The sequence below is a fragment of the Pan troglodytes genome, chromosome 1 (genome assembly GCF_028858775.2).
Source record: "Pan troglodytes isolate AG18354 chromosome 1, NHGRI_mPanTro3-v2.0_pri, whole genome shotgun sequence".
Lineage (NCBI taxonomy): Eukaryota > Metazoa > Chordata > Mammalia > Primates > Hominidae > Pan > Pan troglodytes.
In genome coordinates this window covers 197,315,562-197,342,136 of record NC_072398.2, presented here as the reverse complement: position 1 = coordinate 197,342,136, position 26,575 = coordinate 197,315,562, and the positions used below count along the sequence as shown (strand labels likewise).

General features: G+C 46.9%; 1 protein-coding gene across 5 annotated transcripts in view; it reads right to left on the bottom strand.

Annotated features, from left to right (window-relative positions):
• CSMD2 (CUB and Sushi multiple domains 2) overlaps window positions 1–26,575 on the bottom strand; it is a 643,557-nt gene that overhangs the window by 117,817 nt on the left and 499,165 nt on the right. For all 5 annotated transcript variants that reach the window (XM_016958744.4, XM_063782964.1, XM_016958727.4 and 2 more), the window contains 6 exons: window positions 25,863–26,054; window positions 20,212–20,350; window positions 14,539–14,726; window positions 4,299–4,493; window positions 3,153–3,269; window positions 1,358–1,471 (listed from right to left, as the gene is read on the bottom strand). In XM_016958744.4, the coding sequence (XP_016814233.2) occupies window positions 1,358–1,471; window positions 3,153–3,269; window positions 4,299–4,493; window positions 14,539–14,726; window positions 20,212–20,350; window positions 25,863–26,054 (945 nt within the window). The remainder of the gene's footprint in view (window positions 1–1,357; window positions 1,472–3,152; window positions 3,270–4,298; window positions 4,494–14,538; window positions 14,727–20,211; window positions 20,351–25,862; window positions 26,055–26,575) is intronic.

Here is a 26,575-nt window from a genome sequence, read left to right as displayed (position 1 = left end):
TTGGCATTTTGAAAATTCTGCTAGGACAACTGATTAACTATATTTGAAAGAATATGGTTAGATTCCCTATATCAAATAATAAATCAAAATAAATTCCAAACGTATTAAAGCAGTGTGATGAAACTAAGAAGTGAAAGAAAACACAGAGGAATATTTATTTGACCAGCATAAAAGCAAAGGAGAAAACTATATAAGAAAACATTGATAGATTTGATAGCATGGGAAATTTACATATTCTGACATTAAAGCACCCTGAAGAAAATTATATAGCAAAAGACAAGCTGGAGAGGAGGGCTTTTTATAGCATATTATATATATTTATGTAGCTTATAAAATATGGAGCTCTACTCAATAAATAAGAAAGTAAGTGCTTGTAGAAAAATCGACACAAATTCACAATAAATTCACAAATAAAAAATGCACAGGCCAATAAACACATTATAAAAATTTAACCTAAGTAGTAATAAAACAAGGCAAATTAGAAAATGAGATACCATTTTCACTTTTCAAACTGATGACGCTTTTGTTTTTTTAATTACCTGGTTTTTGTGAGAATAAAACATGCCCTCTTTGTTGTTGGTGATCAAACTGACAAGATCTTTCTAGAGGGATATTTGATAATCTGCATAAAAAGCCTTAAAGATCTCACATATCCTTTAACTTGACAATTCCACTTCTAGATATTCTAAAGTAACAGAAATGTATATAAAGATGTATGCACAATACATTGCATTACTATTCATAAGCACAAAACATTACAATCTAAATGTTCAATAATAGGGAATTCGTTACATAAATTTTAACTAACTATATGAGAGACTACTATGTGGCACTTAAAAATCCTAGCCTAGAAGAAAAAAAATGACAGAGAAAAGCTCGTAGCGAATATTTCAATAAAATATGTATATTGGTTTGTTGAATAAAATATGTAAACGTCGAAGTAGATACAAAGACTGGAAGGAAATCCACTACATCTTGTCAGTGGCTCTTTCGGGGTAGTCTTTATTTTGATTCTGTATGCAATTATTTTGTTTTGTCACTAAGTTTTCTATAATGAAAATGCAATACATTTATAGTAAGAAAAAAAGTTGCATCTGAATACGAACCAACAGGAGAAGGCTACACCACAAGGGGGCGGTGTAGACACAGCCTGGGTGAGGGCAGCTGCTGAAGGCCCCGCTAGTTGGAGCTCTCAGGAGCTGGCTGCTGCGTTGTAGACAAGCACCAGAGCACGACAGGCACGCAGAGCCCTAGGGTTCCACCTGCGGCCATGGGGTGCTTCTAGAGCCTCCTTCCTTTAGCCGGACGTGATGCCCCCTGCCCACAACCATCCCCACCCTGGCCGAGCCCCGGATACCTGTATGGGAGCCCGAGAGGGAGCTGAGGAGCCGCGAGTGCTGGCTGTGGCCGTCGTGAACCTCCACCACGTCGTTGAGGGCCGTGTGAAAGAAGGCGAACTGGCCAAACACCACTGTGGAGGAGACACAGTGTGGGGACTGGGCAGGCACGCTGGGGGCAGGAGAGGGGATCTAGGGGTCTAGGGGCCCAAGCCAGGAGGAGGGCAGCCCTGGGGAAGTTGTTGGTTCCTGGGCTGTGGCTTGCTGCACTGGTTAGTGCAGTGGCACAGTCTGGCAGTGGCCAGACACCCGGCACAAGGAGGCGGGGAGCTGGGAAGGCCAGGCTGGACTTCACAAGGGTCAAGACAACATGGAGGGCTGCACCCAAAGGTCAGGCGGGTAGAGGCGAAACGGAGCCAACTTTGTTCCTTTCCCAGATAGCAGCTGCAGCAGCTATCTGGAGGCCATCAGAGGGCTTTGGGTACCATCCCTCATTCTCCATGCGATGTCAGGACCCCACATTCAGGCGTCCCAACGTCAGTTAGTCAGTGTCATTGAGTTGAAAACTGTATACAGAGATCTGTAGTCAGTGCTGTGAGCTCCTTATCACTGGAGGGATCCAAGCACAAACTGCATGCCCACCTATCAAGGATTCTGCTCTGGGTAGCAGATCAGATTGGACAGCCTTTCAGGACCTTTCTAACTGCGATCCTGCAGGTCTGAGGCCCCTGCTACCTCAGTATATTGGGGAGTGTGTGTACATGTACATAGGTGTCCTGGTTCTGGGGCAGGAGTGGGTGTACTGATGGCTGGAGCTATGGGTAGAGATGAGACTGGGAATTTATAGAGGACAGAGAACATGTCTCTCTCATCTCTGCAACTCCAGGACCCAGTAAAGTGCATGGCCCCCAATGGGTGCTTACTAAATGTTTGGCGAACGCCTCAAGCATCAGGCCTTGCTCTGTGCTTGCCCATCCTGTCTTGGGGAATAAGGAGCTGGCTCTCTGCAGGCTGCTCCCTCCGTCCTGCTCCTCCCCTGGGTGGTCGGGACATGCTGATGTCCTTTGCCACATCCAACATCAATTGTGTTTAGATATGGTTGTTAGTCCTCCTACAAAGAGGAGATCCAGGAAGAAAGAAGCCAGCCTGGTCACCTGGTTGCCCTTCATCTTCCTGAATGCCTCCAAGGCTGGCAGGACTCTTGAATGTCCCCACTGCCAACCAGGTAATGAGCCTGGCTTGGTTTTTCTGCCCACATCTCTTGGAATCTGGAAGTTTCTCTGTCTTCCCAGGGCACTGGTCTGCTTTTCACTTTTTTCTTGCTTGTCCTACCTATAGCTTCTGGACCAGGCTTTGGTTCTCAGATGGGACACCAGAATGATGTGGCTCCTGGTCTCCCTCACCTGCACTTTCAAGCCCAGCTCCATCCCATTCCTTTCCTCCCTCCTGCTCCTTGGCCACTCACCCTGGGTTCCTAACAGGTCTAGATCTGCGGCACCTCCCTTAGGACTTGGGCCATACTGGGTAGTCCCCTGGGGCACCTTGCCTTCCCTCTGTCTTGGCCAGTTTCTCACCAACTCTGTCCCCTTGGTTCTGGCGGGGCTCACTTGTGCCCTTCTGCCCTCTTGTGTCCGGAATGTATTCTGCAGCCCGTTTGAGAAACGTCAGCACTCGGGGGCCGTCCTTTTGGGGAGACTGTTCTGCGATTCCCACAATGGGGCTGTATATAATTGGGAGGCGTCTGAGGAATTGCTCATTTTGGAATGAGGGTGAGGAGTCAGAAAACATATGAACAACAACAACCAAAACCCATACCAAAGTCCTTGGGCACAGTAACAAAATACAAGCAGATCTGTCCACTGGTGTAGTTCTGGGGGTAGTTGGGGGACAAGACCACTCCGTCCGAACCCACATACTGTCCCCCACAGGGGGCTGAAAGAGAAACCAGATAGAGAGTCAGGTGACCTTGTGGGCCTCTTACCAGTGACCATCCTCTGTTCTGCCCCAGCCTGAGCTTCTGGCCCCAGTAGGGCTGCCCTGAGGTGGGCAGCCCCTAGCTTGGAGAAGGGAAGTCCTGCGGACCCTGCCCTGCCCAAGGACGTGCACCCCTGGCCTGGCATGTGGCCTGAAACTTGCCCTGAAGCTACTGAGGGCCCTCTTGGGCAGGTGTCAGTTCTTGCCCTCTACCTATTAACCCTGGCATTGGTCCCTGAAGTCACAGCCTTAGGGAGCACATTAGGAACCTCTTCTGCTTACACGTGGAGCCTAGAAATGATCTGCGGCCCTGGCTGACATCTAACCTGGACAGTGAGTGTCAGTGTGAATAGGGAGCTGAAGTTTCCCCGGACTAACCCCATGGGGAGTGGCCAGCCCATGTGACCCAGCCACCTTCTGTTCCTCTCCACGGTGCCCAATTTCCACAAGGGGCGGGTCTGAGCCTGCCTCTCTTACCATGACAAAGGGGGTATGCTTGGCTTTTCAATGGGTGGTCACCAAGCTCTTAAAGCCCTGATACTCATTCCTATCTCTCTTGTCAGGACCCCCATGGCTCACCCAGACCCACCTGGAATCGGCACACCCTGCGGGCCTTACTTCAACATATCTGATCTCTCAGTGATTTTCCCTAGGCCTAGGAACTAGTCCAGGAGCCACCTTTAAATGACTTCTCCCTGGTGTGAGCTCCCTGATGTGGCATGTCTGGGGGCCTCTGTTGAGGGCATGAGCATCTATGTGAATGGGGGTAGGGACACCATGGGTTCTGAGATGATACCTTGACAGGAACTGCATACCTAGTGAATTATAAGCCACTTCTATACACATCCACGGCAAACCCAGGTTTGCCAGGCTTGGAGGAGCCGGGCTTGAGGACCTTGCCCCCCTCCCTTCCCCAGCCCACAGCACCCTCTGCCCCTGGCATGCCCTCAGTTCCTCAGACCCCTGCCATCCCCAGGCTTCCACCACCTGTGCAGACTGGCCGGGGATTGTTCCACACGGGCTTCCCATCAGGCCCCAGGATGCAGCTCAGGGTCGAGGTGCCCTCAACTTCGTAGCCCCCGTGGCAGTAGTAGGTGACGGAGGAGCCCAGCTTCAGGTCGGACCCCACCCGCGTGCCGTTCTTGATGGAACCAGGATCAAAACATGACTCCCGCGGGTTTTCTGGGAAAAAGAAATACAAACACGTGCACACACACAGAGGGCTCATGAGGAGGCTATTCTTGGGCTCCAGTGCCCATGAGGAGAACCCGACTTTAATTAGCCACAGAGCACACGGGGATGCGTGACTGTGGCTCCTATTCCCCTCAGGTCTAGAAACGTCTCTAAATTTGGGTAGAAATTGAAGGATGGAAATCACATTGAAGAGGGCAATTTCCCCTCCTCCCCCCATGTTCTTGCCTTGACCCACAGAGGAAGGAGCCCCAGCAAAATCCCTGAGGCCCTCTCTCATCCCCTGCTTGCTCCTCCCCAAGGGAAGCATGTGTTTCTCTGGCTGGTGGGGGCTGACAGTCCCTGGACCACATCTCAGCTGCCGGCAGGATCATTGTGGTAAAGGTCAGTGCTTAGGTACAGCCCACCACTTTGCTCATCTTTGACCCCCCACACTCAGCAGCCTCCTGGCCTTTTGTGTTCACCTGAGAAGCAGGGCAGACAGTCTGCTTTTGGAGATGCTCTTTCTCTTCCTCTCTCTTCTGCCCCATCTGTACCACTGGCTGGGGAGTGGAGCTGGCATCTGTTCTGCAGGCCCAGTCATACCCATCTGTTGCAGGTACTTCTGAGTGCATGGGTACCAATACTTAGATTCAGGGAGGAAGTACAAAACTCACTTCCACCTCTGGGTTGGGTTACCCGACCGGTGGAATAAGTTGATGTCTCCAGTGCAGTTTTCCAGGGCTTTGCACTGGGTATTGGGTGCTTGCCAGTTTATGAAAACCACAGTATTTTTTTCATGTGGCTATTGACCCTTACATGTCTTCCCTATCAGTCATACAGTTTATGAATAAACAGTCCTCTACTCTGTCCCTCTGCATCAAACAAGACCACTCTTGACATTGCCTGTGGCTTGAGAGTACTAGTCCAAGTCCCAAATCTCTGGAGTAGGACACTCTGCAGCATCCCTCACCATCAGCTGGAAATCCTGAGCAGCTCCTGGGAGCCCATGCTCATGCTTCTATGCATGATTACCTTTCCTCCGTCCTCCTTGTTCTAAGATAACTGATGGTCAAGAGGGTTGTCACCAGGGCTGGGCAGTAACAGGATACAGCTGAGGCCAGTCAGTACCAGGGAGATGCAACTGAGTATCAGGTTGACTGATGAGCATTTTAGAGGATACATTATTGGGGGGCAACAGAGAGGTCTAGAGACAGGGACTCACAAAAGGGTGCTGACAGTCCTTGCAGAAGGACCCAGAAATTCAAAGAGTGGAGTTAAGGAGGGAAGAACCAGAATAGAAGGGATCAGTGTTCATTCATCAGAGATGAATGGCTCAGGAGGAATTTTGCTGAGGGCCGTCCTTGTCACCTGGGTACCTTTTAGATTACCTACACAGGAGGCGGCCACTGCTTGAGGCTGTCACTCAGCTGCCAATCATCTGGTTGACTGATGGGATGGAACTCTGAGAGTCTCACTATTGCACAGGAGCATGTGAGAAGATCCTGCACCTTAAGTTGTTGCCTGCAGCTGAGAGTGGAGCAGCTCTGGATGCACTACTGCATTTAAACCCAAGTGGGACCGAGAACATGGCCACTCATCACAGGGCACTCCTCAGTGGTTTCCTCATGTGCCCCGTGATGCATTGCCTTGACCTCCTTTATCAAATCTGTCTTCTCCATATGCCTAGTATCTCTGGCCAGAATAGAACTGGCCACTGGGTGACCCATATGTGAGTCATAGAGATCCAGGGACCTGTCATCATGTCTTTTGTTTCATCTATCCTTTTTATAAATTCGAAGTGGGTTAAATCTTAAAGTTCAGAAAAATTAAGTAACTTGGAATCAAAGTTCACACAGCTCATAAGAGGCAAAACTAGCTGTAGTCCCCAATAACCACTTTCCCCACCTTCATCCATCAATAACAGAACTCCAATTTTATCCAGAGCTTGAAGGCATCAGCTAAATTCTACATTTCCCAGCCTCCTTGTGTAAACACGAGTTAGATTATGTCTGCTGAAAACAATCCAATAGCCTCTTGTGTCACTTGGGGTAAAACCAAAATCCTTACAGGCCTTCAAGGCCCTGCACATGTGGCCCCAATAGTCCCCTCTGTGACCTCAGCTCCTGTCGTCTCTATGCTAGCTTTGCTCCAACGACACTGGCCTCTGGTCTTTGTGGCTCCCTGTCTTACCTCTTTCAGGACTTAGCTCAATTTCTCCTTCAGTGACACTCTTTGAGCAGCTACTTAAAATTGCAATACTCCTCTCCCCAATGCCCCCAACACCCTCCTCTGCTATATTTCTCTCCACTGCAGTTAATACTCTCTCATCGACTCTATATTGACCTTATTTTTTTCTGTCTTCCTCCACTAGAATATAGATTTCAGAAGGGCAGCTGTTCAGTTTTGTTCACGGCCATATTCTAGTGTCTGTCACATGGTGGGCACTTAACAAATATCTTCAGTGGATTATTGTGGAACTTTTAAAAAGACTGTTTAAGGGAAGTTGACTCAGCTGAGGGAAATGCTTATTGGCCTTTCCTTCCTTGCATCTTTCCTCCTTCTCTCAGTCTGGAACTCAGACATGATGGCTGGAACCTCAGTTGCCATCTTGGATCAGAGATAACCTTGAAATGGGATCCATGGACTAGCATGGTAGAGTAGGGAGACAAAAGCAGCCAAGGTGGAGCTCCCTCATCAATCCTGGGCGCTGTCCTCCAGATTTCTTTTATAGGAAGTCTGACAAATGTCTACCTTGTTCAGGCAACTGTGTTTTTGGGTAACTGCTGCACCAGCATTGGACCCTAGCTGGGTATGACTGCCCCAGAACTTTACAGATGTCAGAATGTCCTTTCTTTCCTTATTTGTGTGGCAAAATCCTACACTTTTAATGCCACCTTCTCTCTGGCAGAATTCTGTTTTTCTTTCCCTGGTTATAACATGTATCACGCTATTTTGGTAACTTGGGTAAGGGTATTTCTTTCCAGTAGGTTCTGAACTCCTGGAGGAGAAGGTTCATCACCTGATCTTCTCATAACCCTGGCAACTAGCACAGAACTTGGCACCAAGGCTAGCCCTATTTGGCACATAATAGAGGCTTAATAAATGGCTGCTGAATTGTTTGGCTGAATACTTTGAGGCTTGGAAAATCAACAACCACATCAACGATTCCAACTACAGACTCTATTCTATATTTACTCACACGTAAGAGAAAGATGAGCTCATCATCCCAAGCATTACCACATTAATAATAATGACATGGATAATGACAGTGATGATAGCCCCTTACATAGGAATATCATTTCATAATTTTCAAGGCACTTTCCAAGCCGTTGTCTCATTTGTGTCTCACAATACCCTCTGCAGAAGGCAGGGCCGGTTATGGTCATGTTCAGTTTATAGATGAGGAATATGGTGATCAGAGAGGCCAAATGAGTCTTCCAAGCCTTTCAGCTATTTAGAGGTAGAATTAAGACCAAAATCAGGTCTTTAGTCAGCCAAACCAAAGCTCAGCTGTGAATGATAACACTAAATGACTAAAACATCATGGTGATTATAATAAATAAAACCCAAGCCCTTCAAAATGGGAAAATGAGAAGAGCCAGCTTCTCTCTGGTCCTAATAGATGAGGCTTACTTCCAAACCTTATAACTGCAAAAATCTGAATATAACCCAAACATTCAACCAGTAAGGAACTGGTTACAAAGGGTGGATTAGGGCCATCTACTGAAACACTAGCAGCCTTTTAAAAGAATAGCACTATTCTTTGAATACTGATATGGGAAGGAGTCCAAGATCTATTCTTGGGCTCACATACAAAAAAATCAGATTACAGATGAGTACATATGGTGCAGTCTCATTCATATAGAACAGGGATCAGCAAACTACAGCCCACAGGTCGGTGGCTGCCTGGTTTTGTAAATAAAGTTTTACTGGAACACAGCCATTTGTTTACATATTGTCTGTGGCTGCCTTTAGCATTACGAAGCAGAGCTGAGCAGTGGCAACAGAGACCATCTGGAGTAAAAATACTTACTCTCTGGCCCTTTCCAGAAAAAGTTTGCCAACTCCTGATACAGACTTTACATTACTTTATATTTATAGAAAGTATCCGAAATGAGATACCAAGCTGTTAATAATGGTATTGCATGGGATGATGGTATTTGGGGGCATGCTAAGTCTTTAAGAGTATATCTTATATGCTTATATATTGTTTGAATTTTTCCAACAAACATGCATTCCTTTAAAAGGAGGCAGAATGGAAGACAGTTCTAATTTGCATTTAAGAAGAATGACCCATAACAGCAGCAGGTGGTGGGAATAGGGGTGGTAGCAGGTGTGGCCGTAGCTTCCAGGCCCACAGTGTTACTTCCAAGGGCTTGAAAGAGAAAATACATGCTTTTTAGGACCTTCCATTAAAAATCGATTCACTTTGGTCTTTCCTGTGTTCTTTCAGATTCTCTAACACACACTTCAAACTCTTCCCTCTGAAACGCCCCTGGCCCCCACTCTGGCACAGAGGGCTTCTACTTAACCTTTAGGGCTCTGTCTAAATGGATCCTGCTCAGAGAGGCCTTCACAGCAACCCTTCTGATTTGTTTCTCAGAGGAGCCTGTTGTTTTCTTTCCTAACTTCTTATGCTTCTTACTTCTTGCTGTTTCCCTCACTCACCTGTAAATTACATTAGGGTAGGGACGATGATTACTTTGCTCCCTGCTGTATTCTCAGCACCCAGCACAGGGCATGGCATGAAGTAGGAGTCATCAAGCATTTGTTGAATGAATGAGTATGTCTTGCATGTGCGTGGATGTTTCAGCACATTCCTGCCTAGGAAAAGGCTGCCACACATGCTGGTATATGAGAATAAAGGTCCTTCCACCCCACTGGTTCTGTTGATATCCGTGGCCTGGAGAAAGACATAAACCTCCCTGTGACTCCATTTTAGTAACTGTATCCAAAACACAGGATCCCTGCTGTTCTTTGTTTCCTTTTAGCAAAGGGTAAAGCCACCCAGGAGGATGAATTCAGAATAGAAGTGCCTCTGATCAATGGTCTAATAGAAATCCACAGATGACATGACTGCATTCAGAATCATCTCCTAGAAAGTCTGCCCAGAGATGACTAAGACACTACAGTCACCCTTCAGAAGCAACTGAACAGAGACATCTAAAAACCCACCCCTCTTTGCCTTAGAACCAGGTGGGCTTCCAACATCTCATCTACAGAAGGGTCCGTCAGTCTAGTTGTCACGAGGATGTGAACTCCATGGAGGCAGAGACTTTGGTTTCCTGGTCTGTTCTCAGCCCCTGTAAGAAGGTCTGGCATATGGTAGCTACTCAATTCGTATTTACCGAATGAATAAATAAATAAAAATGCCTGATCTGCTCTTGCCCCTTCTGCAAAAGCCTAATCCCATGATGCTGCTCAGTGGATACTTGAATTAAGCCTGTTCCCTCAGATGATCCTTTGGGATCTGAAACTGGAATATAAACTGGGAAGTGATTCAAAGCCAAGAGTGATCTGGGCACGGTGGCTCACACCCTGTATCACACTTTGGGAGGCCAAGGTGGGTGGATCACTGGAGGTCAGGAATTCAAAACCAGCTTGGCCAACATGGCGAAACCCCATCTCTACTAAAAATACAAAAACTAGCCGGGTGTGGTGATGCATGCCTGTAATCCCAGCTACTCAGGAGGCTAAGGCAAGCGAATCACTTGAACCTGGGAGGTGGAGGTTGCAGTGAGCTGAGATTGCGCCACTGCACTCCAGCCTGGGTGACAGAGTGACACTCTGTCTCAAAAAAAAAAAAAAAAAAAAAAAAAGAAAGAAAACAACAACAACAAACAAACAAACAAACAAACAAAAGTCAGGAGTGAGACAGCCACATTTATCCCAGGAGAATGGAAAAGCAAGGAAAATTGATCTGCAGGGAGGGGAGAATGTAGCAAGTGCTCAGAAGGAGGCAGGGAGGAGAGAGAACGATTCTGGAGTGTGGATGATGGTCTCAGTCTGTGCCTCTGCTATCCTGATTCCAGTCCTTTGGGAGTTTATGCTTTCTGCCCTTGGGCTGCTGTATTCTAAAAATATTTTGCTTTTTTGTGTCAGAGTTATTGTTATCTGTATTGTTAAAATATAGAAACCTTTTAGCTTAAGTTACTTAGGCTGTTAGTTGTTTTCTCATAATAATGTCTCCTTTTTGTGTCAGATTGTTTTGAGTGGGTTTCTGTTTCTTGTGTTTTTATAATAAGTTACCCCTTTGTTTGCTTAAGTTGCTCTGAGTGGTTTTTTGATATTTCCTAAGATTCTACCAAACTGTTTCTGCTTCTCACTTGGGAAGCTGTGTGTGGAGAAAGGCTCCTGGTCTCTCTGCCTTGGGTCAGGGGAAGGGTTAATCTCAGAGAGTAATTTCCCCTTTGCTAAGCCCAACTGAGTCCAGCAACATCTCTCTATGTGGGGCTCTCATAGGCCCCTTTCTCCTCCCTAAGCAAGACCCCTGAAGCCACAGCTCCCAGGATACCCAGACTCTCAGTTTTAGCAGAGCCCTGGATCTCTCTAAAAGACATGGACACAGATGCTTCCTGGATGCAGAGGCCAATTCTGCTTTTCCTGAGGACCCAGCCCTGCCTCCCTGTGGAGGTCCTCAGTGGGCTGCCTCTCCATCTATGGTTCTCTCCAGACTTACAGGGTGTGGAATGTCTAAATTCTTTGCTATGGGCTGGCAAAGCATATGGGACACATACGTCTATCACAAATATTCATGTTATAAATATCCCACACTTATTACATGTGCAAAACATTATGCTCACACTTTACATCTTCAGTAAACAGAAAAGAACATGTACTGTGTTCCCCTGGGTTAGCCCCATTCTCCCTTCCAAACAAAGGCACAACAAATGCAATACCAGTGACATAGGAAAACGGAGGTGGGATGAAAGTGGGTGGATCAAAGTACATGTCAAGCACTTATTGGCACTGGGCACTCTGCTTGATGCTGTGCCTATGTGCTAACCCTCACAACAACTCCTTCGTTTAGTGTCACTGTCCCTTTTTCATGGATGAGGAAGCAATGCTCAGAGGAGTTAGGCAACTTGTTTCAGGGCATACAGTTATGAAGTGATGGAGCCTACCCTATAAAGAAAGACAGTGTACATGGGAAAATATCCTCAAAGCCATGGGACCTGATAGCAAAGTAGACCCATTCCAGGAATCCAGGGATCCTGGCATAGGCAGAAGCAGACCAGAGGGTAAGGTAGGGGTCCCTAGGTTCCACCAAATGGGCTACTAGACCAGAGGCCCAGGGAGATAGTAGAGGGTGACTAATATTAGGAGGTGTGTAGTCTGGGAATGAAGGAAGGAAGGAAGGAACGAATGAAATAATGAAGGATGCTTGAGGCTTCCAACAGGCACCCCCTACCCCTCAAACACACATAGTTATCTTTATCTTGGTACTTGCACTACAGATCCTAATAGGGTGATGGGGGATATGTCTGTAGGATGTGCCTCTCTTCTCCCCTCTCTCCAGTAATTGGCTGCTTGGCTGGCTCCGATGGCAGATGGGGAGGTCTTATTCCCTGGGTTATGGTTTAGACCTAAAGACCCCTCTAGATACCACCTTGGGTCAACAGGCAAAAGTGGAAAGAACTTCACTGGGAAAGAGGTTTTGAAAGTATGGCTCTCGGACCATGAATTTCCTTGGAGAAGACCTGGGGGAGAGATGGCCACAGGCAGGTAGCCATGAACAAGGTGACTGGAGAGGAAGCTCAGGGGGTTTCTACCCAATAGCTTACTGTATCCAGGGAAGCTGAAATGAAATCATCTTATAAAAAATGAGGCTGACGGGGTGACATTTGGGGTGAATTTTGGAATCTCTGCCAAGAAGAACTCAGTTGGGTCAAGTCAGAGGCAGCTCTGGTGGTTGCTAAGGCTTGGCTGGGGGAAAGGACATCACTCGTAGTGACTCTAAGTATCATGTTTGTGCAGCTTTGTCTGGGTGTCCTCAGCCGTGTGGGTGTGGGTTCAACAAAGGGTACAGTTTTGCAAGGTTTATGCACCTGGAGGACTAGCGGGCAGGACAATTGAGGGTACTGAGGAGAATATGAAGGAAGAGATGAATAATAAGAAATGGTGATGATATGGCAGTGGGGATGGTGGTGGTGGGAGCAATGGAGGTCCCAGACTGGGTCTAAGTTGTGGCTTCTGTTTGTTAGAATTCCAAAGTGTCTGACTGTGCTGATATCAGTGTGTGGAAGAGGGTTTGGGACCAGGAGGTTTACCAAATGGCAGGTGCCTGGAGGAAGAAAGGATGGCAGAATATCCATTCCCTAGGCCAGCCCCGTGAGGCAAGAAGACTACAAGTAAAACATTCTCCATTTTGCACACCAGTCTTCTACAACTGTACCCAACAAACAGGAGATAATCAAGAACTATGAGGAGTTCAATGAGTTGATGGATATAGAGCACTTAGGATGGTGCTGGCAGTGGGAAAACACTAAGTTTGCCATTGTTCTAATTAGTGTTATGTGTGAGCTCATGTGAGATATTCCCAGGGGTGGCCGGAAATATTTAATTAGGGGACACTTTAAAAGGTATCTGAGGTCTTATGTTATGCAAGTGGGGAACATGAGCCAGAAAATTTTTAATTTTAACTGGTAATGTGACCCCATTTGTATGCTCAGGCTGATGAGGCCTGGGTGAACCTGGGTTATAGTAACAATAACAAAATCTATCATTCCCAGAGCATCTGTAGAGTGTTTAGTACATACGAAGCATTATACACACACACACACACACACACACACACACACATATATAATATGCATGTATAAAATATCTTTTAATCTTAACCTCCTGCAACATAATTATTACTAGCAACAATTTGTAGATGATGTTCCAAGAGATAATACTTGCCAAGCTCACAAATCAAGCAAGGAAGGGAGCTGGGATTTAGATAATGGGATTTGGGATAATTAGGGAAGACTAAAAGGTCAAAAAGAGATAATAGCGTAGAAAACAGTGGAGTGCTCGAGAGCCTGGAACTCCTCTTACTACTAATAATAATACTTGAACATCATAGAATGCATGATATGTGCCAGGCACTGTACCAAGGACTTTCATGTGTGGACTCACTGATCTTTACATTTCTATGAAGCAGGAATTTTCCTACCATCGTTTTATAAAGGAAGAAATGGAGGCTTCAAGAGGTTCAGTGCTTTATCCAAGGTCACGCAAATGTTAAGTCATAAACATGAACTTTCAATCCAATTAATTTGACAGTCAATGCTCTTAACTGGGCAGGGACAGCCTGTTTTTGTAAGTGAATTTTTCTTCAAATGCAGCCACACCCATTTCTTTCTGTTTTGTCTGTGGCTGCTTTAGCACTACAGTAGTAGGGCTGAGTAGTTGTGATAGGTAAACCTACAATATTTACTATTTTTAGGGGAAAAATTGTTGACTCTTGCTCTCTACCACAACACTACTGAACTTGCCTTAATTAGCACAGCTGGAAGGATGAGCAAATGTGATCAGGAGGTATCAGAAAGTGACCAGTCTATGACGAGGTGTCAGAGTGTGGCCAAGGAGTGTCCTTGGGACAGAGGTCTAAGCACCATGACCCTAGGATTAGATGGGCTGTCCATAGGGATGTTGAAGTTACCCAGGATGGTGAGAAGCTCTGAGTGGAGAGGAAGATTGTGCCTCATATCAGAATCCTCTTTAGTGAAGTGGAGTGAAGGAAGATACCAGCTGATAGCTATGAGGTTGAAATAGAGTTAGGAATGACCCTCATAGAAAAAGAGAAGAGGAGTAGTGGTTGGAAATAGATGAGGTGCAAAAAGAATGCTGGTTCCCTTTTTTCCCACCCCTGGAGAATATACGGGTGAAAGACTAAGCCCAGATGGGGGCCGCAGGAAAGGCAGGTTTCTGCAGGCGGTAGCAGTGCTAGGGTTGGTGTGGGCTTGCTGTGGTCCAGCCCAGGGCTCTCCTCACTACGCTACACTACTTGCCCTCTGCCTTGTTAGCTGGACCTGTCCTTGGTACTCTCTGGCACCAGGGCCCTTACCTGTATAGTCAATGACGAAGCCAGCATTGCTCACAGATGCATCGCTGCGGAAGGCGAGGAAGAGGCTGTTGCTGCTGCTTTCAATGCGGCCTGGGAGCTGGGAGCCATAGAAGCTTCCTATGAGAGGGCTGAGAGAGTCCCGTCCGTCGTAGATATGGAGGAAGTCATAGCCAGGCTCCAAGTTAAAGCTGGGGAACAAAAACATCCCACCCCCACCCCACTAAGGTCAAATAAAGGCTTTTGCCAGGGTCTTAGGCTCAACCAAAGCATAGGGCCTCCCAGGGAGCAAGCCCACCATCCCACTGGTACCCAACCCCTGAAGACTGGCTGGTGGGAAGGGAGAAGATGAGGCCCTGATGACCTCAGTCAGGTGAGAAGATGGAAGAGGCAGGCTCAGGGGCAGAGGAGTCAGATTCCAGTCAGTGTCTAAAAATCTGGAGCTGAAAACCTAACGTCCTCCTTATACAGAAGGGAAAATGAGTTGCCAACTCTGGACACCAAGCTGTCAACCAAAGTAGGTCCAAAACCCAACTCTCTTACCTGACACTAATGTCCTTATACTGTGCTGTTCTGAACCTCATTTTCTAAGAGAGAATGAGCCAACTATGGTGCCATTCTCAGGGAGGAAGGGACCTGTTACCATGAAGGACCCTAGCTTTGTGCCTTCATCCCAAGCCAGTGCTCCAGCTCTCCTCAGGGTCTGCTATTGCCCCACTCCTAGCACCCACAAATGTCCTAACCCTTAGCTATTCTGACCCTGGTATGAGAGAAAAATCCATTTTAAAAACTTAGTTGAGCAAATTGAATATTAGAGTTCATGAATGTAATTTATCCCACTGGAATGGCTCGAGTGAAAATGATGGAAAATGCATATTATGAAAAAATTATGCATGGAGTTCAAAAGTTTTTTGCACCAAAATAAACTCACACTAACTTGTTATAACATGTCTGCACAGGATCTAATGTGAGGCATTAAGAAGGACAAGATATCAGCTTGAAAAAAGCCTCTATCAGAGCAACATGAATTCTGCTAAAATTGAAGCAAGGAAAAACATTAAATTTATGGTGAAGCTTGGGTAGAAGAATGGTGACATCACTGATGCTTTACAAAAAGTTCATGGGGACAATGACCCAAAGAAATCAGCAGTTTACAAATGGATAACTTGTTTCACGAAGGGAGAGGATGATAATGAAGATGAAGCCTGCCAAGGTGGACCTCCACATCAGTTGGAGAGGAAAAAAATTAATCTTGCTTGTGTCCTAATTGAATAGGACCAATGATTAATAGCACTAACGAAAGCCAACACCATAGACATCTCGACTGGTTCAGATTACACAATTTTGACTAAAAAATTAAGGTTGATCAAACTTTCTACTTGATGGGTGTCAAAACTATTGTGCCTAGATCAGCTGCAGACAAAAGCAGAGCTTTTGGCCGGGCGTGGTGGCTCATGCCTGTAATCCCAGCACTTTGGGAGGCTGAGGTGGGCGGATCACAAGGTCCAGAGATCGAGACCATCCTGACTAACACGGTGAAACCCCCTCTCTACTAAAAATACAAAAAATTAGCCGGGCGTGGTGGTGGGCGCCTGTAGTCCCAACTACTCAGGAAGCTGAGGCAGGAGAATGGCATGAACCCAGGAGGTGGAGTTTGCAGTCAGCAGAGATTGTGCCACTGTACTCCAGTCTGGGTGACAGAGTGAGACTCTGTCTCAAAAAAAAAAAAAAAAAGCAGAGCTTTCAGTGGAAATTTAAAAAATGTGGGATCAAGATCCTGAAACATTTCTCCCAAGAACAGGAGATGGAACATGGACTTACCAGTACAATCCGGAAGACAAAGCACAATCAAAGCAATGGCTACCAGGGAATGGAAGTGTACAGTCAAAGCAAAAGTGGAGCAAAAGTCAAGGTAATGGGTTTTTTTCTTTTTTATGGATGCTCCAGACATTTTGTGGTTGATTTTCTGAAGGGCCAAAGAATGATAACATCTGCTTCTTAGGAGTTTGTTTTGAGAAAGTTAGCTAAAGCTTTAGCAGTAAAGTGCCTGGAAAGCTTCGAGAGAGACTCCTTCTGCCCGACAACAATGCTCCTGATCATTTCTCTCATCCAACAAGGGTAATTTTTCAAGAGTTTCAATGGGAAATCATTAGGCATCCACTTTACAGTCCTGATTTGGCTCCTTCTTATTGCTTTTTGTTTTCAAATCTTAAAAAAAATCTTTAAAGGGCACCCATTTTTTCTTCAGTTAATAAAGTAAAAAAGACTACATTGACATGGTTAAATTACCAGGACCCTCTGTTCTTTAGGGATGGACAAAATGACTGGAATAGTTGGTTACAAAAGTGTCTTGAACTTGATGGAGTTTATGTTGAGTAATAAAGTTTATATTTTTTATTTTCATCTTAAATTCAATTTTTCCACAAACTTTTTGAAGTCCCCCCTGTATGCCTGTGCTCTGGTGCAGCAATTCCACTCTTAAGTGTATATCTAACAAAGGCAATTGATACCAATCAAGTGTGCAAAGATGAAAACAATAGAAAAGTAAATGAGCTTGCAGAGAATAGATTTCAGATGCAAATTTGCTCATGCCCAGCCATGGTCTGGGATACTCAGATACAGCAAGTCCTCAGCATTGTCCACAGGCTCTCAGAAACCATGACTTTAAGTGAAATGACATATAACAAAACCAATTGTTTGTTTCTCATCAACATACAGGCTGGGCACAGTGGCTCATGTCTGTAATCTCAGCACTTTGGGGGGCCAAGGTGGGCAGGTCACTTGAGGCCAGGAGTTTGAGACCAGCCTGGCCAAAATGGCGAAACCCTGTCTCTACTAAAAATACAAAAATTAGCTGGGTGTGGTGGCATGCACCTGTAATCCCAGCCACTCGGGAGGCTGAGGCATGAGAATTGCTTAAACTCGGGAGGGAGAGGTTGCAGTGAGCCAAGATTGTGCCACTGTACTCCAGCCTGGGTGACAGAATGAAACTTTGTCTCAGAAACAAAATAAAACAAAAACAATATAATGAAATGACATTGAAGGAAACATTTGAAGACCTGCTATACTTTGTTTTACTTAAAGTCAACAGTTTCCAAGAACCTGTTGATGATACTGAGGACTTACTGTACTCTATTTGAGATTGAGAGTAAAATGACTGTTCTACCTTTTGGCTAAGATACATAGCAGGGGGAGGAGGCCATGCATCTCTAGGACAAAGGAGATAAGGCTGGCTAAGAGACAGGATGGGGGACTGGGAGGCATGGGGCACAGAGCCAGATGCGCACTGGCCTCCTTCCCACCTGGCACCTTGTCACACTGGTGTCAGTTGCGGGGTCAACACACCATGGCTGGGTGACATGGTCTTCTTGCCCCTGTAATTCAGCTTCTTGACATCTGCTCTTTTGAAAGTCACTGGCGAAGGGTTTCGGAGGGAGTGAGTCTTGGTCACAAATGATGGCATCACCACTTCCTAACTAACTGCCTTCTTTCTGTCTCTCCCTTCCATCATCAAATTTTGAGCACCCTCGATATTCCAGGCGCTGTGCAAGGTGCCAAGGACATGGGGACATGTAAGACACCACTTCTGCCTTCAAAAATTGATGGTGCTGTAGGAAGTGACAGATATATCAACAACAAAATAATGTATAAAGTCAGCCTGAGGCAGAGCAGAAACACAAAGCAAGGTTCCTTGGGGAGGATGAAAAATCAAACATTTATGGAGGAAATCAAGCCTGAACTGAGTCTTGGGAGATGAGAAGACCCTTACAGATAGGACAAGGAGGGAACAGGAAGTTGCTGTGAAGGCAGAAACAGAGGCAAAGTCATAAGGGCATGAAAGAATCCGTGAGGCCCTGAAACTGCAAGGAGTTCCATCTGGCTGGAGCTTAGGGCTTAGGATGGGGTGGGCTTAGGATGGGGTGGGGGGCTGACTGGAGAGGTAGGCAAGCACCAGATTGTTTGGAATGAAACTCCAAAGTTTGGGCCTTTATTATAAGCAATAGAGGGCCATGATAGGATTTAAAAATAAAGGATCTATTTGTTTGTTTCTTTGTTTTTGAATTGAGGTATGATTTACACCGTGTGAAATGATCAGCCCTAAGGTGTGCCACTCTATCAGTTTTGACACATGCATATCAAGACCCAGAACTGTCCCACCACCCCAGAGAGTTCCAAATGCCCCTTTCCATTCAACCTTCCCTACCCTCAGATGCCAGCACTGATTAGAATTCTTCACCAGGGATTAGTTTTGCTGATCCTACAATTTTATAGGAGTTGAATCATACATTATGTACTTTTTTATGTCTGTCTTCTTTCACTCAGCATAATATTTTTGGGACTCATCCACGTTGTTGCATGTATCAGTAGTTCATTCTTTTTTATTGCTGAGCACTGTCATTAGAGGATGTTAAAATGGAAAGTAGGGTGGTTATTTCAGCATTTTTGAGTGACACGATCACTCTGACAGCTAGCTAAGGGAGAGATTGGCATGGGAGGCAAGATGGGGCAGAGGAACCAGCTAGGAGATGAGGGCAGTAATTTAGATGGGAAATGATAGGACTTAAACCAGGACAGGAGCTAGGAGGATGGAGAAGAGGAAATACATGAGGAGAGTGAAGGCGAGAGAGGCTGCATGCCTTGGTTGCTGCTAGTGGAAGAAGCCGTGAGAGCAGGTGTCAATGCCAGCCCCAAGGCTCAGAACAGAGCTCTTCTGGGGGAGAAAAAATATGCTTGATTTTGTACATGCTCATTTGCAGTGTCTGCAGGCCCCAGACAGAGATGTCCAACATCTGGATAGCGAGGCTGACGCTCAGAATAAAGCCAGGGTGGGCAGCAGAATGGAGTCTTCCACTTATAAGAGGAGAGTGGAGACAGGAATGACTGAACTTGTCCAGGAAAGGGGTGTAGGGGAAGAAGAGGAGGTTTTGACAAAGCCCGGCAAAAGAAGATGGTTTAACAAGAGGTCCACGTGAAGTCACAGAAGAGCTTGGAGAACTGGGAAGAGTAACTTCACACAAACCAAGGGAAAAAGCAGCCTAAGGATGGAAAGGGTGATCAAGAGGTGGAGTGGATAAAACACAGAAAGGCCCATTTTGTTTGGAACCAGGAGTTTGTGGGTGGCTTTTATCAGAGGAGTTTCCAGTAGAACCATGGAGGCAGAAACCAGGTTCCAGGGGGTTGAGAGTGAACGGGAGGTGAGGAAGTAGAGAAAGGCAGAGGCAGTTCTTTTGAAGAGCTTTTCTGTAGCAGGAATGGAAAAGCAAGTGCAGGAGCTAGATGGGGGGGTGCCTGGGACCCAAGCCCGCCCGTTTATACCTCTGGAGTGGGGTGGAAGGGGCCGGGGAAGCAGACTGGGAATGCAGAGGGCAGCGCAAGGGCATCCAACAAAGGCCTCCTTTCCAGGTCCCAGTATCTTCAGAGGTAGAGAGGAAATAATAATTGCTTCCTCACAAATTACTACAAGGATTAGATGTGATGATATGCATGAGACCACTGAGCACAGTGCTTGGCACGTAGATGTTCAATAAATGCTAGTTTCTCTCTCTCTCGGCTTCTTCACCTCCCTAGAGCTGAGAACTCTGCTACAGACCTGTGAATACTCACCTGGAGACCCAGGTCCCAGAGCCCCTAGCCACTCTGAACCCTTCGTCTCCCTCCCGGGGGAAAGGTACATACATGTTAAATACCAGGGCGATGACGTAGTCTGGTGAGACGGTCACTTTCCAGTCACACTCCTTGCCTGGCGGGTAGGGTTCTGGGTAATTTGGTGACAGGATGACTCCAGATGGTCCTGTCAGGTCTCCCCCGCAGGGAGCTGAGGAGAGAAGAAGACGAGGGTGAGGCTGCCTCTTCACCCTGGGCTCATTTTCATGGGCGTTGCTAATGCACTATTGAGAGAGGAGGGGCTGAGGCTGACAGGCTGAAGTTGAACCTGGCTTAGGGACTCAGGAGAAGGTGAAATGATGGACTTCTACTTTGGAGGGGGGGAATATTTCAGAGATAGTGGTGGTGGTTGCACAACATTTCGAAAGTACCAGATGCCACTGAACTGTTCATTGAAAAACGGGTAATTTTATGTTAGGTGCATTTCACCTCAATAAATTATTATTATTATTTTTTGAGGCGGAGTCTCGCTCTGTCCCCCAGCCCCAGGCTGGATTGCAGTAGCGCGATCTCGGCTCACTGCAAGCTCTGCCTCCTAGGTTCACACCATTCTCCTGCCTCAGCCTCCCAAGTAGCTGGGACTACAGGCGCCCGCCACCATACCCAGCTAATTTTTTTTTTGTATTTTTAGTAGATACAGGGTTTCACTGTATTAGCCAGGATGGTCTTGATCTCCTGACCTTGTGATCCACCCATCTCAGCCTCCCAAAGTCACAGGATTTCAGGCGTGAGCCACCGCGCCCGGCCTAATAAATTATTCTTTAAAAATACCTGACCCTGCTACTTCCTAGCTGTGTGAACTCAGGGAACTCATCTAGCCTCTCTAGCCCTCGATGTCTTTCCCGTATCATAAAAAGAGACAATATCTTCTCTGTGGGGTGGTTGTAAAGATTATTGGAGATGTCTGCTGAAGTATTTGGTAGAGAGTGAATGGTTGATAGACGGAGCCGGCACTGTCTGTACACCTATGAAGTACATGGCCTTCCTTCACTGCCTCACATCGGCTTCCAGGCGAGCTTTGTGGGTACTGACTGTGAGTTCCCGTGCACTCAATGTCAGGAGGAGTGGGAAACAGGCTCACATTCGCCTGCCAAGCGCAGCTGGTCTCCTACGCTGCCAGTGCTCCTGGCATCTGCTCGCGGCTGCAGATACTTTCCAACTTTCCAAAAGGCCTTGTCCAAGAGTATGTGTGTACCTCAGTTGTATGGAGCTATTATTAATCCCCAATCAGTCTACGTGGTCGCCCTCCCCTGAGATGACAGGTCCCTCAAGCAGGTGGGGAGGGAGAAAGTGGCCAGGTGACACAGCAACCTATTTACCTAGGGACCTTCTGGGGCAGCTTCCCCAGAGCCTGGATCAGGTCTCTTCCTCCATGGCTGGGGTTGCTGTACCGTGGCATGAGGACTGGATAGAGTAAAAGCTGGGAAGCGTGTGGGGTCGTTAGCAGGATGGCCAAGACTATAGGTATGGTTTGGTCTGGAAACCACAGGGCACCATCAGAGGTTGTCAACACTGAGCCCACAGGAACACAGAGAGCCATTTAAGGGCTGGCTAGAAAATCCAAGATGAGTCTTTGTGGGGGGGGAGCAAAAGGGTATACCTGACTCCAAAGTTAGGAGCAGCCATTGGCTTGTCATAGAGCTGAGCACTGGTACTTTAGCTGTGTCATGGAGCCACCTCTGGCTGTGGATTTTACTCAGGGTGAGGCTTAAAGGGCTGGGTCAATCCCTAACAGGGTCTCAAACAAATGGTAGGTCTTCAGGTCAGGCCATAAGAGCCCTAATGTGGCTGAACATAAAATCCGAGTGGTCATGAGTAGTCTGCTTTTTGTTCCATGGGAAAATATATCCCAAGAACCATCCTGAGTATCAGAAACACTCAAATAGGCATCTATTATGTATTAGACTTAACAAATCACATTTTAGATACACTATCTCATTTATGTCTCATTAACAACTCAATGAGCAATGGATTATTCTTCCTGATTTATAAAGGAGGAAAGTGAGTCTCAGAAAGCCTAAGTAACTTGCCCAGAGTCACTCTGAGACTCAAACTCACATGGGACTGGCTCCAAAGTCTGTTGTTTTCCCCCTTTCTACTTCCATACAGTCGGTAGCAGTAGCCAGAGTAGAGGAGGCGTGCTTCTCCCCGCTGGCCAGCAGGGAGAGCACAGTTGTTGCAGGAGCTTCTGAGCGAGGTGGTGCCTTAAGTTGGGTCTGCTTATGTCTCACTTGTGTCTCCACCACTGAATCCTTCAGGAGCAGAGAGCTAGATAAGTGGGGCCAAGCAGAGGCCAGTACAATCAGGCTAGACCCTTGAGCTTAACAAAGCAAGACTGTAATGTCCAGTCCATGGAGCGTGGCATTGCCCAGGCCAGCCTAGAAACAGAGTCTGATGTGGCCAGTGAGAGTGGAAAGCCAGTGTCATATCAGAAGTCCCAACTCTGGGGAAATCTTCCCAAGGGGGCACAACGAGGCCTCCATTCTGGTTCCCAGCCTCCACGTCCCTTTGCCAGCTCAGGGGCTTCTTCCCTTAAGTTTGCCACAGATGGGGTGAGTCTCTTGTGTTTCTGAAACTGCCCCTGTTACTCTCCCACCAACCCCCAAAGTACTATCAGTGTCTCTGGGTTCTAGGCTGCTGTCTGGGCACAGATCTCTTCTAGATGGTTCCGTGGCATCGGGCATGTGCTTCCCACTCGGAACCCCAGCATGGGCTTCCCTGGCTGCTGCCAGTTGTGCCCCAAGGCCTTGCTTGGATCCCTGGGCTGCCTCGCCAACAGGAAGGCTCCTACTGCTCAGGGTTAGTCGAGGGGTCCTATTGAGCTTACTAAACCATGGTTGCCCAGATGGGAGTGGGTGCAAGCTGCAGATCCTTCTAGACAGCCAAGAAGTGGGCAGGTTGGACTGAGGGTGAGAGTTGTGGAAAGGGCATTGATTTGGAAGTCATACAATCCTGAGCTCAAATTCTGACAATGCCACTCATTGGCTGTGTGAGTTTGGGCCAGCTGTCCACCCCTCTGAGCCTCTATTTCCTCATGTCGAAAGTAAAAGAATAATGATGATAATGGCTTCTAACATACACAGTGCTAACTATGAGCCAGGCACAGTTCTTATTGCTTTATAGTATTTTCTTTTTTAATCCTCAAAACAATGCTGGATGGTAAGTACTACCATTTTCACTATTTTACTGGCGAGGAAATTAAGGCACAGGGAAGTTGGGCAATTTGTCTAAGGCCACACAGCTTGCTGTGGTGAAGGCAGACCTGAGCCAGGGAGTGGAATCCCGAGCTCTAACCTCACCGCAGAGTGATTTCAGCTGCAATAATGTAGCTAAAATGTTTAGCCCGGTGCCTATCACGGGGACAGCATCCAATGAGTATTTGTTTTCTTCCTTTGCTTCCTCCCTGTAATGAAGGGTTATCAGGGCCAGCTAGACCCGCTCATGGCAGAACGCCCAGGGAGCTGGAAATCAGAAGCATGTCACTGGGATTTCCAGTTCATTTGAGAGAAGAGGCAAAGGCATTTATTCTGTTGCCTGAGGAACATTTCCCAAAGCCGAGTGTAGAAGAACGGGTGATGAAAACTGAATTAACCTCTCCACCCTACCCACTGCACATTTATTGCTCTCCTCAGCTTAGCACAATCCTCCTTCTCCACTTGGGACAATCTCATCTCAGGACCTGCTTTTCTGTAAAATAAGTCTAAGGAATCACAGCCTTGCAGAAGGCTGAATTTGGAAGGAGCCTCAGAGGTTCCCAGATTCTCTCCTGGGCCTCAACAGAATTCCCTTGAGCAGATGGAATTCTGGCTTAGGGAAGGGAAGTGAGTCTGAAGACTTGAAAGAAGGAATCGAAGAAGGGAAGGATGAAAAGAAGGAAGGAAGGAAGATAGAAAGGAAGGAAATGAGTATTTCTTGAGATTGGGGTTAGGCGTGTCCTCACCCCACAATGCCATCAGGGAAGTATATTTACCCTCAGAGATAAGGAAACTCAGGCTCAGAGAGTTGAAGTAATTTCCCAAGGTCACCAAAGTAGTAAATGGCAGAGCTAGAAACTAAATCTGGATGTGTCTACTTCAGTATCCCATACTGTTCCCTACACAGCAGAATACGTAGTGAAGAACTCAGCTGGATCTGAAACCCAGGTCTCAACCTCCTGCCCCACATACCTATGCGGCTCCTAATTCCCACTGAGGAGCAGGATTTAGTGTGTCAACTTCAGGGCCAGGCCTCAGAGCCATGACTGTCATAGGCCAGTCCTCAGAGGCCTGGGCAGTGTACTGCCTCCCATTAAGCCTGCGTGAGAGAGGTGCAGGCCAGGGCAGACGCTCCTGCAGGAGCTGTCTCAGGAAGCCCCTTACACCCATCTCCAGCAGGGGAGGCAGTGTGGGAGGTAGGAAAATGAGAGGCTTTGCATTCAGACTGGCGTGGGTGTAAATCTTGGCTCTGCCATATCCTAGCTCTGTGATTTGGGACAAGATATCCAAATTTGTCTAAGTTTCAGTTTCAAGTGTAAATGAGGAAATGGTGCTAATTTCAGAGAGCTGTTGGGAAAGTTAAATGAGGTTATCTGAGTAAATGTCCAGTATGGGGCAAGTACACAGTAAGGACTCAGTGACCATGGGTTCTCTTCTCTTCTAACAGCCAGCATTGACAAGGGAGATAAACACTCATTATTTCACCTGAGCAAAATAGCCATGTGGAAGTGGGCACCTGGAGTGTTTGTCTCTATCTATTTACCTTTCTTTCCCATCCCAGCCTCCCTTCAAGTTCCCTCCTCCTCTCAGTCTCAAGTAGTTAGAGGCAGGATTTTTCAGGCCCCACCCTTTTTAAGTGATGGGACCTTAGACAAGTCTCAGGTCCTTCATGTCTTCATCTCTCATGCAGGAAGGTTTTAAGACTGAGGACAGATCTAAAGAAACAAAACCTGTAATCCCAGCATTTTGGGAGGTTAAGGCAGGAGGATCACTTGAACCCAGGAGTTCCAGACCAGCCTGAGCAACATAGTGAGACTCCATCTCAACAACAACAAAAAAATACAAAAATTTGCTGGGTGTGGTGGCACAGGCCTGCAAGCCCAGCTACTTGGGAGGCTGAGGTAGGAGTATCACTTGAGCTCAGGAGGTCAAGGCTGCAGTGAGTTGTGATGGTGCCACTGCACTCCAGTCTGGGCGACAGAGTGAGACTCTATCTCTAAAACCTAAAAGAACCAAAACCCAGGTAACCAATAATTTCCTTGAGAACAGCAAAAGCAAGGTTCTTTTCTTTACATTCTGAGGCTGTGGGTGCCCTTCTATTGCTTCAGGTAATAGAAGGGTCATTTCGGAATCTGTTAGCCTTTATTACCCAAGATGACCCACTGTCCTCCTTCTGACCTGTACAGCCTGGGCCAGAGAGAAAGGGACAGACCTGTCTGACTTGGAAATCTCTGGGACAATTTTAGCAAGTGAGGAATTTGTAGTGCTCTGTGTATAGAGTGTGAACGTGAGTGAGTGCGTGTGGGGACACATGCATGCAAAGCAGGGTAAACAATGGGTTTTCTGCAACTTTTGTCTGTTTCAATTCTCTTGGCCCCAGGCCCAAGATGCAGCTGCTGTGCATGGAAGGTTCTGGAGCACACAACTGTGAGCCCCAAGAGCAGAGTGCACCCTGCAGCTGCTTTGTACCGATGCATGTTGGCGGGCTGGGCTGCCAGAAGAACCTGTTCTCGATCTTCACACAGCTGATCTCTGCACTTCCCTGCAGCGCGTAGCCAGGGTCACACTGGAACACTGTGGAGTCGCCGGCTTCCCAACTGTCACCACTCCGACTCCCATTCTGCGGGATCCCAGGGTCATTGCAGGACGTTGCTGTGGACACTGGGGCAAGGAAATAGAAGAGAGGGTAAGGTTGCCTGGGTGTCTGCCACTCAGGAGGCTCCCAGCTCATCACCCTCACTGACTGCCATCATCCGTGCATTGCCACAACCACCAGAACCTCCCCATCATCATCATCAGCTGTAGCCACAGTGCCACTATTCTCACTCCCATTACTATCACTGCCTCCACCACCAATTGTGATCACACTTGTCACTCTCACTGATATCACCACTACCATTCTTCCAGTACCTTCACCATTACTGTCATCTGCCTGTCATGAGATGCTACGAGTTAAGCATGATTATACTGTTATAATTATAGAACTGAATTCAGCTTAAGAATACAAGCATTGTTACATAAACAAAGCATTGCAATTTTGTATAATGTAACTAACATGATCAGAAGGAGGAAGTGACAAGATAATTAAGTCTAAACTCCCTGTTGCCAGGTATGGTGGCTCACGCCTGTAATTCCAGCACTTTGGGAGGTCAAGGCAGGAAGGTCACTTGAGGTCAGGAGCT